The sequence below is a fragment of the Durio zibethinus genome, chromosome 7 (genome assembly GCF_047325235.1).
Source record: "Durio zibethinus cultivar Kanyao isolate XHJ-2024 chromosome 7, ASM4732523v1, whole genome shotgun sequence".
Classification (NCBI taxonomy): domain Eukaryota; kingdom Viridiplantae; phylum Streptophyta; class Magnoliopsida; order Malvales; family Malvaceae; genus Durio; species Durio zibethinus.
Window position 1 is genome coordinate 27338267 of NC_143168.1, and position 15169 is coordinate 27353435.

A 15169-nucleotide genomic window follows, 5' to 3' on the forward strand; every position below is an offset into this window, starting at 1 on the left:
AGTTATAAAACCAACTTTAGAAGAATGAATTTGCCACTTTGATAATGATAATCATCATGGGATTTGATCTCATCCAATTACTAAGATACATATCCAACATTAATTGCTTTGAAGCAAGGTTTTCTTCAAAATCTAGCACTATTTCACATATAAAAAATTTACAGGTTACTTAATGTAAATATATGTCATTTTCATTTAAATTTACATAATCATGTTTTTAGAAAGATCAATGATTTTTATAAATTTTTTTTTAAATTTATCAAAATAATTATTTATTATTTAATTATAAGATATGATAAAATATAATAATATGAAATGCCTATTTCATATTTTTTTTTTTCTTTGTATGTATAGATAGCTACATGACATGAGAGATACGCACAATTTACAAGCAAGATTGAATCAATTTTTATGACCCAATTTTTTCAAAAAAATAAAGAAATTTAATAAGTCAAAAGTTTCAGAGTGGAAAAGCCAATTTTGCAGCTTAATCTCCATATCCAAAAAAGGATTTTGCAAGGGTTGTTTAGATTTTCTTTATGGGGTACATACCCTAATGGTGAGGGGGTCTGTTTTGTCAGTATTCAAACATCTTTTACAGAAAAAAGCAAACTATAAAGAAGATATTTGGGGATAGCAAATTTTTTTTTTTCTCATGGGTTAGGCTTTTAAGGTGGACAAACAAATTAAAACAATAATTTTGCTTGCCAAATAAGGGTCCAAACTCAGAGAAAATCATTGTTATAACACCTTTAATTGTAGTTTTGACTCTAGTGCTTGTTTGTATCTGAGAACAACTTGATTTATGTTTCAGATTCTTTTGGTCAAGCCCTTGACCAAAATACAGAACTTAATTATTTATATATATATATGACAATTTTTTTTTGAATTTTTTTATAAAAAATTAAAAATAAATTAAGTTTTTAATTTTTTAAATTAAAATAAAATATATCATATTTAATAATTTAAAAAATATTTATTATAAATCATACATCTAAAATGATTTCAATAAAAAATTTAAACTCGAACCCAAAATTATTAATATTGAAAAAACCAATTATATCAATCTTGTTTGCATTTATTTTCCTTGTATATACTTTTTGCATTCAAAAACTATATATTATATTGAAGAGAGATAGTTATTTCTAAAAAAAATGTTATAGTTTTTCTGATTAATATCATATGTTATCTTTTGTATTACCACATTTCCCTATGATTTTTCCTTTTTTTTTTTTTTTTCAAATGGTCAAACAAGTAAAGAATCACTGTAAATTTGCAAAACAAAAGCCTGCACCATTTGGTCTGATAATGGTCTGTCGCCTATAAGACTTCAGATCTGAGTTACTTTCCCTAATGTGACAGTTCATATGATTTAAAGAAGAATCAAAACCCAAGGCTCGATTAACACAAACACAACGTATTATTTTATTCATAATTGATTATTTCCTTGAGAAATTTAAGGATAATTAACATTGCTATATACATCATTGGGCAATACTAAAAATTAAAAAAAATATTCATCTAAATTTTTACACTAAAAATTAATTTATAATTAGAAGTTGGTGATTATGTAAAGATAAATTCATGAATTTAAAATTCAAAATTTAATTTATAATTATTTTTAAAAATAATATTTAATAAATTTAATGTTTGAATTTTGATATTTGCAACTCCTTACTTTATTTTCATATTACCATCTTTTGTATATAAAAAAAATTTACGAATTGACAACTTTGAGTGGTCCACTGAATTATAATGACACATTCTCATGCATGCGTTTAATGATTGTGTTTTTTTTTTTTTTTTTTTAAAACTTTGAAAATATATTACATGTGTTAGACATCTAATAATTAAGCTTTGAAAATATATTATATGTGTTAGACATCTAATAATTAGAATTAAGAATGCAAGGGATTCTAATTTTTGTTTTTATATAAAACTTGCACGTCTTATATTAATAATTAATAGCTAATTATTTTATGAGAGAAAAAAAAAGCATTAACTTTTGTAATGAACTAATGATTATCTTTTGGGTAAATTTCGAAGGCAATAAATAAAGAAAGAAAAAGAACGTGAGATGTAAGGATTAATTAAGATCATTTTTTTTTTCAAATGATTTAATTAAATAATTTAAAATTTAGCTAATGTTTTGTAACGAATTTAAGCTACTATATCTAGGGTGGCATTAACCTTATTAAGAAAAATATTTTATCAATTTAAATAAATTTGTAAAAAAAATTATTAATATATGTGGCAATTCTATAATGGCAAGTCATTATTTACTTGACCCTAGGAAACCCTTATCCATAACTGAGCTTACATGGTTAGTTCACACACTTATATTACCACACCTCTCTACATGCATTGTATTTAATTTCACCCACTGCAACAAAAACAAGTTGATTCTTTAATATTTGAAAAACATTTAAAAATAAATAAATGTGATAAGAGTGGAAATGCATAATTCTAGCCAACAATCAGTGCGTTTTATTGATGAAATATTCAAATTTTAATTTCTGTAATTAAAATTTAATCTGATAATTTTAAATATAAAAAATAATAATCACATAACTTATTAGCAAAATATTAAAATTTTAATTTTAATAATCATAATTCAATCACACAATCTAAGTTTAAAATAATATGCTTTGAGATGTATTATTTTTGGGGAAAGCACAAAATACTGAAATAGATATGTGAAATATTTAATTAGATCAAAGGGGTTTTTTTTTTTTGGTAAAAAAAATTTGGGGTAAATAGACTGCTCAAATTTTTATATTAGGGTAAGATGTATCATATCTAACAATCTAATATAAGTGATTGCAGGTCGTGCATTATAAATGATTTCAACAAATGATCACCGACAGGATTCGAACTCAAGAGTTTTTTCATTAAAGAGAACGATCTTAATCAATTGAATTCGAATACTTGTTGATAGATCAAAGGCTTTTGGCATTTAGGATGAGTGCTAAATATACTGTCACATCTTATTCATTCTTTTGTATCCTTTTTATTTAGAGCCATTGATGTTAAAACATAGAAATGAATGAATGGAGTGAATGAGATGTAACAGTGCATTTATCATACAATGCTTTCATTTATTTTTAAAAAATTAAGTAATGCCTTAATGGTAGTAGTTCATTTTTTTTAAAATTTTTTTTGGTTGGTATCACTTTTTCCTCATCTTTTAAGTCCTAACCCACTTCACTGAAAAGGCTAGACAGAAAATTTTTTAAATTATTAGTTAAACATTATGATATATGCCATTAATGGGTAGTCCTTTTCTTTATTTCTTTTTTTAATACAATATCAAGGTATGGGAAAAAGAAAAAATTGAGAAACTTGATATTATTAAAAACATTTCTTATTAAAAATGGATGAATTAAATTTAAAAGAAAAAAATAATAGAACATTTTTTTCTACTTAATTTATTTTTCCTAGTTTTCTTTTAGTAATTTTTTTTTTTTCATGTTCCAAGATCCAAAGTCCAAACTATATTAAAAAACTTGATCTTAATTTCAACAAGGATCAAATGTGATCTACTCAAATATCTACTTTCAATTCAGAGCATGTGCAATTATATTCTATCATAAATCCACTTGCCTAAGAAGGCCAACAACAAGTCAGAAACAGCAGCAATGCAATGGGGACCAGACCAGACACCGGTCCAGAGAGAAGTGTGTAACACCGGTTTGGTCCCAGGCCCAAGTGTTTCACTGTGCCACAATCACTAAACTTTTCTTTTAGGTTTAATTCTTTTTAATCTTTGATTAAGTTTTTTATTTCAAGAATTTGGCTGTAAATCACTTGGGAAGCTTTATACAGTATAAAGCGAAGTGATACAGTTGAGCTCATACTATCAAGGTTCATGAGACCCCTCCTTTTCTAGCTGTTTTTTCATAATTATTTTTTTATATTTAAATCCCATGATACCTTGCCTCTTCTGCAACCGCCTTAGCTCTTTCTCTTTTCTTTCTTCTCTAAAAATAAAGGTTTCCCAAAGCTAAAATCGAAGCGTTTTAATGCCCAACAACCTCCTTTAAACTCGTGTCTCTTTCTTAAATCTTGTAGCAGAGGTTTTTCTTTTCTTTCTTTACAACCAAGAAGCAAAAGTTTCAGCTTCCCTATCTCTATTCTCTGTCTGTCTGTATGTCCGTCTGTCTGTCTTTCTCAGTTCAGGTTCTTGGATCTTTTCTTACAACCGTATTCTGATCTGTTCCTTAAAGGATGAATAAACAAGAGGTTATGAAGATGCAGGTAACTTAATTGGTTACATACGGCACTTTTTTTCAATAATGTCAATAACCCTTTTTGTCAGTTTTGATTTATGTTTAACACTGTTTCTCTGGTTGTTTTGGGAATGCTTTTCGCTTTCAGACATGGTTACTCAGAGTGAATATACAGTGTAGTTGTGATGGCTGTAAGCAGAAAATAAAGAAACTACTGCAGAAAATTGATGGTATGTTAATTTCTTTTGTTTTTCCATGGTTCCTTTAGTTTAGTACTTTGGGTTGTTGGTTTTATTTGGTTCATTGTTTTTTTTTGGGTCAGGAGTGTATACTACTAGTATAAATGCAGAGCAAGGGAAGGTAACAGTGACAGGAAATGTTGATCCAGCTATACTCATCAAGAAACTGGAGAAGGCAGGGAAACATGCACAGCTATTGGCAGGAGCTCAAAAGGGTTCAAACAATTTCCCAAACCAACTCACCAACCAGTTCAGGAACATGCATATGGATGGTGGCAAAGGTGGGAAGGACAACAAATCTCAGAAGGGTGGTGGTGGAAATAACCAGCAAAAAGGAGGGCAGCAATTTGCACCACAGCATATGCAGCAAATGAAGAAAGATTTTAAGGTACCTTCCAAAGACCAGAAATCTGTCAAGTTCCACTTGCCTGAGGATGATTTAGATGAAAGTGATGATGATTATGATGAGTTTGGTGATGAGTTTGATGATGAATTTGATGATGAGTTTGATGATGAGTTTGATGATGATGAGGAGGAATTTGGTCATGGCCATGGGCATCAAATGCAAAACAAGATGGTACCTCTGATGGGAAAAGGCCATGGGTCATACGGGCCCAATGGCATGATTAATGGCCCTGCCGTGAATGGTAAAAAAGGAGGAGGTGGTGGTGGGGATTATGGCAAGAAAGGAGGTGTTATTGATATACCTCTAGTAATGAAAGGCATGGGAGAAAACAAAGATGGGAAGCATGGTAATGGAGGAAAGAAAGGAGGTGGTGATAAGAACAAAGGAGGGAAGGGAAACAAGGGGGGAGCAGATAAAAATGGTGGTAAAAAAGGAGGGGGTGGTTTACTAGGATTTTTTAAGAAGAATAAAGGTGGAAAAGATTGTAATCATAAGGGTAAAAATGAATGGGATGGGAAAAATAAGGGTGCCCATAATAGTAATGGGGGCAATGATGGTGGAAGCAATAATGGCAATGGAGCTAAAAAGGGTAGGAGCAAACATGGTGGTGGGGGCCATGAGATGGGAAAAATTAAAAATGGTGGGTTTGATGACATTGATATTATTAATCATGGCAAAGGAGGCGGAGGTGGTGGTGGGAGAGGTGGTGGTGGTGGTGGCGGTGGCGGTGGCGGTAGCAGTAAGAATATGGGGCAGATGGGCCAAATGGATGGTCAGATGGGTCAGATGGGTCACATGGGTCAGATGGGTTATAATATGGGTCAAATCGGTCATATGGGCCAAGTGGGAAATTTTCCAATGAGCCAGATGGGTAATTTTCCTGCAGTGCAAGGACTACCAGCAGCTGCAGCAATGAATGGTGGGTACTACCAAGGAATGGGGCCAGGGAATCCCTATAGTCAACAACAATACATGGCCATGATGATGAATCAACAGCGAGCAAACGGGAATGGGGGGATGTATCAACCAATGATGTATGCACAACCATATCCCCATGCAAATTATGGTCCTCCTCCAATGCATGCTGCAAATTCTGAATCCTATGCCCATTTCTTTAGCGATGAGAACGCCAACAGCTGCACTATCATGTAAAATTTTCTTTTTCTTTTTGGTTTTTCTTCTCTAGGGTGCTTTTTACAAGCGTGCAAGGTTCAAGAAGACATTGCTTGTGTTTCTTGCCAATGGCAAATTTTTGTTTTTCTTAGATAATCAATCCCTCAAACTCTTTTTCTTGGGGGGTTTTATGTCTTGGACAATGGAATACTAGTAAGGTTACTATGTAGAAGAAAATGTAGGTAAAGTTTGTGGGATGTAGCTAGAAGGAATGGTCAGAAAAGAAGGGGAGGTATAGTTCAGTTGCTTTCTTAAAAGATGTACCATATGTTATTTTATATGATGTTGGTTTCAAATATGAAAATATGTTGGGCATCAATCCCCATCTAATGTTAGAAAAAGGGTCCATTTGGCTTCAGCTTTTGACCACTAAATTTTTTCTATGATTGCAATCTTCAATTATTTGCTTAGAAGAAACTCCAGCGGGAGGCTCACACGCTTTTTGAGTTTTTGAAAGTGATTGATTTGTAACTATTGTTCCATGTTTTCGGCTTAACCCATTTGGGCATTTGTTTGTGATTTATATTTTTTGATGATTTGGGCAGGAGGGGCCATGAGCCTATGATGCCACTACTTTAGCCATTTTGCTGTGGAACCAAATAGCCTAGTTGATGACTGTTCATAGAAGGATATAACTTGAGCCCACTTTGAAAGTCATGCTCAAAATATTGAATTTTCTCTCCCTATGAAGCCCATAATTGACAGTAGATTAAGGAAATTGTTTGGCAGATGACTAGGAAAACTAAGCAAATAAGAAGTGATGGGATAAGTTTTGGATTCAGGTTTTTCAGGTGATGTTTTGATGCCTATAAATAGATATAGATATGATTGACGTATATACAAGAAAAATAAGGAAAAAAGCGCAAAAGATGCATTTTTATACACAAGAATGACAAACATTTGCTGGCTGGTGAAGCTCTTGCCCACTAAGAAGTGCCTCTCACACTAACCAATTCAATTTTGTTCCGATGTTCTGATGTTCATCTTTAGCCTCACTTTGCCAGATTTAGCATGTGAACCTGCCTTTCGAAGCCTCACTTTCAGGCTGCCAAAAGCAAATAACGCCTAAACCTTCACATGAACAATGCCATGACATAAAACTGTCTGATTTTGAGAACATAATAGTCCATAAATAACTCAATTTACACTTTATTTCCTCACCGCTTAACCTTTTCCTGTACAAGGGCCAGGCTTTCCTTTCTTCCACTAATTTCTTCTTCTTCTTCTTCTTCTTCTTCCCTTTATTTGCTTCTCATTTTCCTTTCCTTCTCTTCTTCCACCCTTCTATCAGAATCTCAAACAACTTTCAAGCCAAACAAATTTGTTTTACCAGTGCACCAAGATAACATGACCAATCTTTATGTGGCTAACATTTACAAGAGAACTCCTCTATTGCAAGTCCTATTTGTTGTGGACTTGAATGGAAGGTTACTATGGGTTACTTGTGAGCAAAGCTACCATTCATCAACCTATCGCGCCCCTTGATGCCACTCAACTCAATGCGCTAGAGCCAGCACTCACTATTGCCACACTTGCTCCTCCAAGGCTAGACCAGGGTGCCACAACAACACGTGGGCTCATGTCAATGAACCCTGTGACAGGCCTACATGCCATGAGTGAGCTTGCCCAAGATGTGCTATCAATTGAATCCACTCAAGGGTCTAACCCTGGTCGCCTGGTTAGGATACCTCAGTTCTTGTTTACTTGTGCACCTTCGCTTTTACTGCAAAGAGGGTTAGCAGAAAATGTTCAAGGGGTAGCTGGACTGGGGCATTCCCCTATTTCTGTACCAAGTCAACTTGCCTCAAACTTTGGATTTGCTGGTTTTGCCCCAACATTTGCCTTGTGTCTAGCTCCTGATGGGGTCATTTTCTTTGGGGATAGCCCTTATTATATGCTCCCTGATGTCGATATCTCACGCCCTTTAAGCTACACTCCACTTATCATTAGTCCACTAGGAGAGTACTACATAGAAGTGAGATCTATCAAAATAAATAACAAGGATGTTCCAATAAACACAACTCTGTTATCAATCAATAGACGAGGTGTTGGAGGCACAAAGCTCAGCACAATCAATCCTTGTACAGTTCTTGAACACTCAATCTTCAAAGCTTTCACTCAATTTTTCACTAAGGAGCTCTGTAGCATTCCCCAAGTAAAACCTGTTGAACCTTTTGGGGTTTGTTTCAACTCGAACAGTTTTAAAAGCACCAACGTTGGACCACGGGTTCCAAATATCGACCTTGTGCTCCATGATCAGCATGTTGTATGGAGGATTTTCGGAGCAAACTCCATGATTCAAGCTGCACCAGGAGTTTCTTGCTTAGCCTTTGTTGATGGAGGACTGAACAGTCGAGCTTCAATTATTATTGGAGCTTACCAAATGGAGAATAATCTTGTACAATTTGATCTGGCTAGATCAAGGCTAGGTTTCAGCTCTTCCCTGCTGTTTTTCAGGACTTCTTGCAATAACTTCAACTTCACTGGTGTTCCATATTGATTGTAAGAGGAAGTTTTGTTGATCCTCTTGTATACGTGAACTAATGCTCGGTGCTAGTTTCTAGTAGCCGGATGATCTTTGCTTGGTTTTAGTTTCTACTTCCTACAATGTGATGAATGGAATAATTTGAGCTAGCCTGCCATATGGCAATAAAGGGCTATAGCTGTGTTTTGGCCTTTAGGGGCTAATGAACTGTAATGTTAAGATAATGAAAAAATTACTATTAATTTTGAGAAGATCCACTCTCCATATATGTAATTTCAATTTTGCATATAGAATCCAAAACTTGAAAGCTATCTTAGGAAAGTTGAAATGAAACAAATGCAACCGCCGCGTGGACTATTGGTATAATGATGGCATAACGATGGATTCAATAATTTTAGTGATTAGAATTCAATTTTTAATAAAATTTTATATAAAAAAATTGAATAGTGATTTCAGAACATTATTAATAAAATGATTTTTTTTATTGTTGATAAAATTATACCATATACATCTAAGAGTGGTATGAACATCTATAAAACCCAATAGTTGGACAAATTGAAAACAAAATTGTGTAAAATAAAAGGGAGAATACTGAATAGTATTTAACATATTTTCAAATATTTTTGGGCTTTTTAATACTAAAATTTACTTTTTTTCCTTACTGAATTACATGCCCGATGCATTTAGGAAAATAAATAATTTTAATTGCATTTTAATAAGATCATTAGAAAAGAAAATAGATCTAAGTGAAGCTCTAGAATTATCAAAATATAAATAAGGGTTTGTTTGTGTGAGGTAAAAATATCGATAATTTAAAATACGATAAAAAATAACGATACAAAATCGTAGATTTAGGACATTGGATCTAATCCATCAATATATGGTCCAGAAGAAAGGATAACTAAGGATGTTGGGTCCAATCATCAGACTTTTGGGCCAACGTTCGACCCAACTTCCTTGGTTAGAGAGGGCCTTAGGACTAGTTTCAAGGGTCCAATTGGTGACCTTTTGAGCCGCCTTCCTTGCCAGCTAACGACCCATTTTCCCAGCAGCCAAACAGGCCGTAGATCTCCTTCCCTGTAAATCCAAAGCACCCGGTTTTCATGTGTTTGGTTGGAATCCGAAGCACCCCTGAAACACACTCTCGATCAAATTTGCCAGAAAAGAAAAAAAAAAATTCTCTTCATTCTAATAAAATTTTCTCGTTCGCCAAATCTCTCACAAAAACCAAAGGTACCAAACCCTAATTCTCTGTTACTAACAATTTTGCTTCTGTTTCCGTGTGGTTACTGGGAAGATGAAGGAAAATACAAAAGAAAATTAATTAAGTTTTGAGTTTTAGTTGTTTGATTGAGCTAACTAACTTAACGTAATCTCAACTCAATTGAGATAAATTTCTCTGCTTGAAACTCTTAGGTAACAGAAACCTTAAATTTAACGATTGTTTATGCCTTTTTCTTTAGTTCTCTTTGTGAACATATAAATTAATAGCTTTTTTTTTTTTTTTTTGGTTATCTTTTCAATTTTTGTTTCATTTAAGCTTATATTTAAGTGATTTTCATTTGATCTTATATTAACTTTGGATTTTATGAACTTGTAAGTTGTTATTTAAATATCATTTTTTTTTTTGTTAAAATACTGCAATTCTAAATTAACTGATCAATGAAACTTTTGTGTATTATTAGGGGAAGAATGGGAAGCAATGCACCTACGAGCAGTGATAGAACGAGAACAAATTGGACGCCAACAATGGAACGATATTTCATTGATCTTATGTTAGATCAAATGCATAGGGGTAATAGATTAGGTCATACATTTAACAAACAAGCTTGGACTGATATGTTGTCCATTTTCAATGCAAAGTTTGGGTGTAAATATGATAGGGATACTTTGAAAAGTCATTATACAAATTTGTGGAAGCAGTATAACGATGTGAAGAACCTTCTTGAGCAAAACGGGTTTAGTTGGGATGACACAAGGAAATTGGTAGTTGCCCCACCGAATGTCTGGGATGCGTATGTCAAGGTGGGGACAATGTTTTGGTTTATGTCAAGGTCTTTGTGTTTTTATATGCTCTTATTTCAGGATAATGGATTTGCAGGGTCAACCAGATGCACAGGTATATAGGAATAAAACTTTGATGAATTTCAATGACTTGTGCTTGATATATGCGTATACACAAGCAGATGGAAGATACAGCCGGTCAAGTCATGATATTGACTTTGATGATGATGCTCAAGGGGTGAATTTCGGTGTGTTTTATTTACTAGTAAGGTTATATATTTCCATTGGCATTGTGTGTACGGTACTAGTGCCAGGTTACATTGAGTCAGTTTTGGGGTTATTTATGATTATTTAACATTTTGAGAATGATGAACAAGCATGTGCTAGTAAAATTCAATATAACAATGCCATTGTAATAATGTTTCATATGATTTGATTGACAAATCCTAGTAATGTTTTCAGTGTTTTAGTATCATATATACTTTCATGGAGAGTGTCTGTGTACTAAATGCAAACCTATGAACCCTTAATGTAACCCTTGTTCAATCTTTAGTTACTGCATACAGCGTCTTAGCATACTAATAGATTTATTCATGCTCACATTTGATTGCAAATTAAGCAGACATACCTTATTGCTTCCTTATTTATTCAAACATGTAAAATGTTAAAATGTAAACTAAGCCAGACATACCAGGAGGCAAATGAACATTTGATGATGTTTTTTTTATTTGCAAGTGCCTTAAATGCTGTTAAAATTGATTTTTATTGCATGTAAATGTATTCCTTCTTGGTTGGAACTGCTTTTTGTTTTAGAAGAAAAAAGAACAAACATTTTCACTAATTAACATCTCAATTCTAGCTGTTGGCAGTACCATTCCTACAGCAAGTGATGAGCGCCCAAAAATAGAATGGACGTTGGCCATGGACCAATACTTTATTGAGCTTATGCTGGACAATCTAAGAAAGGGCAATAACAGTAAGAACACATTCAACAAACAAGCATGGAATGCGATGCTTGGTTCATTCAATGCCAAGTTTTGTTTTCAGTATGGAAAAAGCTTTTTAAGGCGTAGATATAGGAAACTGTTGAAGCACTACAGTGATGTTCAGAGTCTACTTCAACAAAAAGGGTTTTCTTGGGATGATAAACAACAAATGGTAGTTGCTGATGATCGTGTTTGGGATAACTATATCAAGGTATATCTCTATATCCATTCAACATGTAAATGGACTGATATAGCTTATTTTAATTTCCTTTGTTATATGTTAGGCACATCCAGATGCCCGTACCTACAGAAAGAAGAAGATGCCAAACTACCAAGGCTTGAGGTTGATTTATGGAAATGCAAACAATAATGGAGTTTCAAGTCATATGTGCCAAGGAAGAAACACTGGGCCTAAAATATTACCAGCATGGAATGGTGAGCTTTGATTCTGTGTAAGCAGACATGAAAATTTTTTCTTCTGAAGGTTAGGATAGGGGATTGTATCATGGCATCTGATTGTTTGTCCAAGTTTTTAACACTGAAAACTTGACAAGAAAAGTGGATACACTATACTATTTGTTATCTTAGCCTTTTAATGCCATGTATATTTCACTGGTTGAACATGGATCTCTGGTTTTCTTACTTCATTTCTTTCTCTAACAGCAAGTTATCAGAAAATTCGCATGATTAGTTTATTTTCTGTTAATAATTATCTTTTGTAGGGGCCTATGAGACACAAAGATTTGATGACCAACATGTACTAGGAATATAACTTCAGTCTTTATGAAAGATGTTAGTAAATTGCTGTGTCTATGGTGATAAGTATTTGGCTACTTCTGGCGTACTTTGGGATATGTCTATGATGGGCTTTACTACTCTTGTAGGTGGAGAAAACAAAGGCCATCACCATGATAGAGGTGAGATGCTGGGTACACATTGGACACCAGCAATGAATTGTCATTTTATTGACTTGTTGCTTAACCAAGCACTTGGAGGGAATAAAATTGGTCATTTGTTCATACCTGAGGCGTGGACTCAAATTGTTGCACTGTTCAATGTAAAATTTGGATGTCACTATGATGAAGATGCTTTGAAGTCTCAGGCCAAACACCTGAGGATGCAATATAATGACATAAAGATACTACTAGAACAGGATGGCTTCTCATGGGATGACACACGAGAAATGGTCATTGCTGCGGATTATACTTGGGATGCATACATGAAGGTGAATTTCCGTATATCTCTAATTTTCTGTTCTCATTGTGTCATGCTTTTTCTTTTCCAGCTTAAGTGTAATATATGCAGGCACTTCCCAACACTCAATCATACAAAAACAAAACGGTGCCTGACTATCACAAACTATGTGTTATATTTGGCCAAGAAAGTTCTAATGGAAGGTGCAGTATGGCCCACAAAAGTGTGTATCTTGAAAGTGAAGACCCAGATTTGATGATTGGTATGCATTTTTTTTGAAAAGACATGCCTATTATAAGATTTTTTTCCCTAGGTGGTAATGAGAGTATTTTCTCATGTGATGACATTGTAGGAGATGCCTCCCAATTCCATGCTAGTAATGGTTGTTCAAGGGTAGATTGGACTCCTCTGATGGATCGACATCTTATTGACCTTTTGTTAGAGCAAGTGCATAGAGGCAACAGGATAAGTGATGTTTTAAATACTGAAGTATGGATGGATATTTCTTTTTCATTTATGGAAAGTTTTGGATTACAACTTGATGAGGAATTTTTGAGGAATCATCATAAAAGTCTAGGGAAACAATATCATGATATGAGGACTCTTCTTGATCGGAGAGTGTTTTCTTGGGATGAAACACGTCAGATGGTTACAGCCCGTGATGATGTTTGGGATACCTATATCAAGGTGCTTTGCTTGTTTGTTTTGTTCTTAGATGTCAAGCTTTCCTTTTGAAAGTAGCTAACATATGGTAAATGTAGGAATACCCAGATGTTGAGTCGTACAGGAACAATTCTAAGCCAAATTATAATGATTTGTGCTTGATCTATGAAAATTCAACTGATGGGAAGGACCGGAGATCAGGTCGAGATGCCGGCTGCAATGGATATGGTGAGATTTTCTGTTACTAAGATTATCTGCACTTGCATTAGCTCTATAAGTCGTGTTGTTCATATTATCCAAAAGGCAGGGCATTTACTATTTCCATTGATTTATCCATTAGTTTTAGCAACTTTGATGAACATTACTTTTTCATTCAACATATTCTTTGTTTTTAATTGTTCGAGGAACCATACTGAAAAATGGCTACTGTCGGAGAACTGATTGGATACCATCAATGGATCGATATTTCATTGATCTAATGCTAGAGCAAGTCCGTCAAGGGAGTTTGATTGATAAAAAATTTAACAAGCTTGCCTGGGGTGATATGGTTGCAAAATTTAGTGCAGAATTTGGGCATCAATATGACAAAGATGTCCTAAAAAGTCGTTTTATGAACTTGAGGAAAAGATTCAATGATATGAAAAATCTACTCGACCATGATGGATTTGCTTGGGATGAGATGCGACAGATGATCATTGCTGATGATAATCGCTGGGCTACTTATCTAAAGGTGCTGTATGACCAAATTTTCTTCTGCACAAAATTTGAGATGTTCCTATTAGCTTAAATTTGGCTTGTGCAGGAACACCCTGATGCGCGATCATACTGCAACAGAACTCTTCCTAGTTATAATGATTTGTTCTTGATTTATGGAGATGCAAGTATACATGGGTGGCATTTGGAGGCAGAAAATTATGCCGGTCCATCTCTCTCCCTCTCTCTGTTTATGTGTGTGGAAGGGAATTGCCTATCCATGAACAATGTTACTTCATTCTTTTTGGGTGTCACATATGTACTAAACGTAGGTTTTGACAATGTACTTTTGTAGGTGAAGAGGAGGATGAATCCCCTTCTAGTAGCAGTCCAACGAGGATACATGGAACGGGTAGTGTGGGTATAAAATCAGAGATTGACAATGATCCTCTTGATATGGGGTTCAATGATATCTTTGGGGATCTGCAATCTCTGGCTGCAGAGTTTGAAATACCTGATCAAAGGAAAAGGCGGAAAGCTGATGCTTCATCAATGCCAGCATCAAGAAAAGCCCCAAGAACCAATCAAGAAACACTACATCCATTTGATGGGAGGCCACTTATGGTCAAAACTAGTTTTAACAATGAAGACCAATATTATAGCTCCATTGAAAGCATAGTTGATGCTCTTCAAGCCATACCGGGCATGGATGATGTGCTCTTCTTAGATGCTAGCAAACTTCTCGAAGATGAGCAAAATGCCCAGATGTTTGTGGCAATGGATGTCAATCAACGAAGGAAGTGGTTATTAAGAAAGCTTAGGCGATAGCATCCTTTTATCTTTCTTAGCATGTAAAAGTTGTTTCACTTCAACAGTTAATGTCCATGTAAATTATTCTTCCTCTTTGGATCTCGATTTGCAAATCAGTTGACATGTTAAATGGTCAGCCCAATGTTCGGCAGACAACATTTTACAAATGTTGAGATTGGTGAAAATTTACTCTGCAAGCTTGTTATGAATGATGTGGCTTCAGATTTTATTTAATCCAGATTGACAAGCCAAGATCCATCGTTTCCATTTATCAGATTTTAGAAAGT

The 15169-nt window shown here is 34.3% G+C and overlaps 2 protein-coding genes and 1 pseudogene across 4 annotated transcripts; all 3 read left to right on the forward strand.

The window, feature by feature from the left end:
• The first annotated feature begins 3861 nt into the window (after positions 1-3861).
• On the forward strand, positions 3862-6405 carry LOC111277923 (uncharacterized). The gene is made up of 3 exons (XM_022864360.2): positions 3862-4257; positions 4378-4459; positions 4552-6405. The coding sequence occupies exons 1-3, from the start codon at positions 4228-4230 to the stop codon at positions 6024-6026; spliced, it is 1587 nt and encodes a 528-aa protein (XP_022720095.2). The 5' UTR covers positions 3862-4227; the 3' UTR covers positions 6027-6405.
• A 371-nt stretch (positions 6406-6776) lies between these two features.
• LOC111277613 (gamma conglutin 1-like) lies at positions 6777-8547 on the forward strand (annotated as a pseudogene).
• Positions 8548-9643: 1096 nt separating this feature from the next.
• LOC111277275 (uncharacterized) lies at positions 9644-15134 on the forward strand. Of its 3 annotated transcripts, none has more exons than XM_089764113.1 (12): positions 9644-9948; positions 10218-10557; positions 10634-10784; positions 11396-11733; positions 11807-11957; positions 12407-12747; positions 12828-12978; positions 13069-13403; positions 13478-13607; positions 13784-14109; positions 14182-14299; positions 14428-15134. In XM_089764113.1, exons 2-12 carry the CDS (start codon positions 10225-10227, stop codon positions 14898-14900), a joined length of 2847 nt encoding a protein of 948 aa, XP_089620239.1. In that variant the 5' UTR covers positions 9644-9948; positions 10218-10224; the 3' UTR covers positions 14901-15134. The 3 variants fall into 3 exon arrangements, with proteins under 3 accessions (XP_089620239.1, XP_022719334.1, XP_089620240.1); XM_022863599.2 differs by having other exon boundaries at positions 9644-9765; XM_089764114.1 differs by having other exon boundaries at positions 9644-9765; positions 10634-10651.
• The last annotated feature ends 35 nt before the right edge of the window (positions 15135-15169 follow it).

Excerpts from the sequence above, each read along its gene's own strand:
- LOC111277923 (XM_022864360.2), top strand. The coding sequence starts at position 4,228 with ATGAATAAACAAGAGGTTATGAAGATGCAG. Across the intron at positions 4,258-4,377 it reads AAGAGGTTATGAAGATGCAG|ACATGGTTACTCAGAGTGAA; the intron begins GTAACTTAATTG and ends TTTCGCTTTCAG. Across the intron at positions 4,460-4,551 it reads ACTACTGCAGAAAATTGATG|GAGTGTATACTACTAGTATA; the intron begins GTATGTTAATTT and ends TTTTTGGGTCAG.
- LOC111277275 (XM_089764113.1), top strand. The coding sequence starts at position 10,225 with ATGGGAAGCAATGCACCTACGAGCAGTGATAGAACGAGAACAAATTGG. Across the intron at positions 10,785-11,395 it reads TGCTCAAGGGGTGAATTTCG|CTGTTGGCAGTACCATTCCT; the intron begins GTGTGTTTTATT and ends TCTCAATTCTAG. Across the intron at positions 12,748-12,827 it reads CTTGGGATGCATACATGAAG|GCACTTCCCAACACTCAATC; the intron begins GTGAATTTCCGT and ends TAATATATGCAG.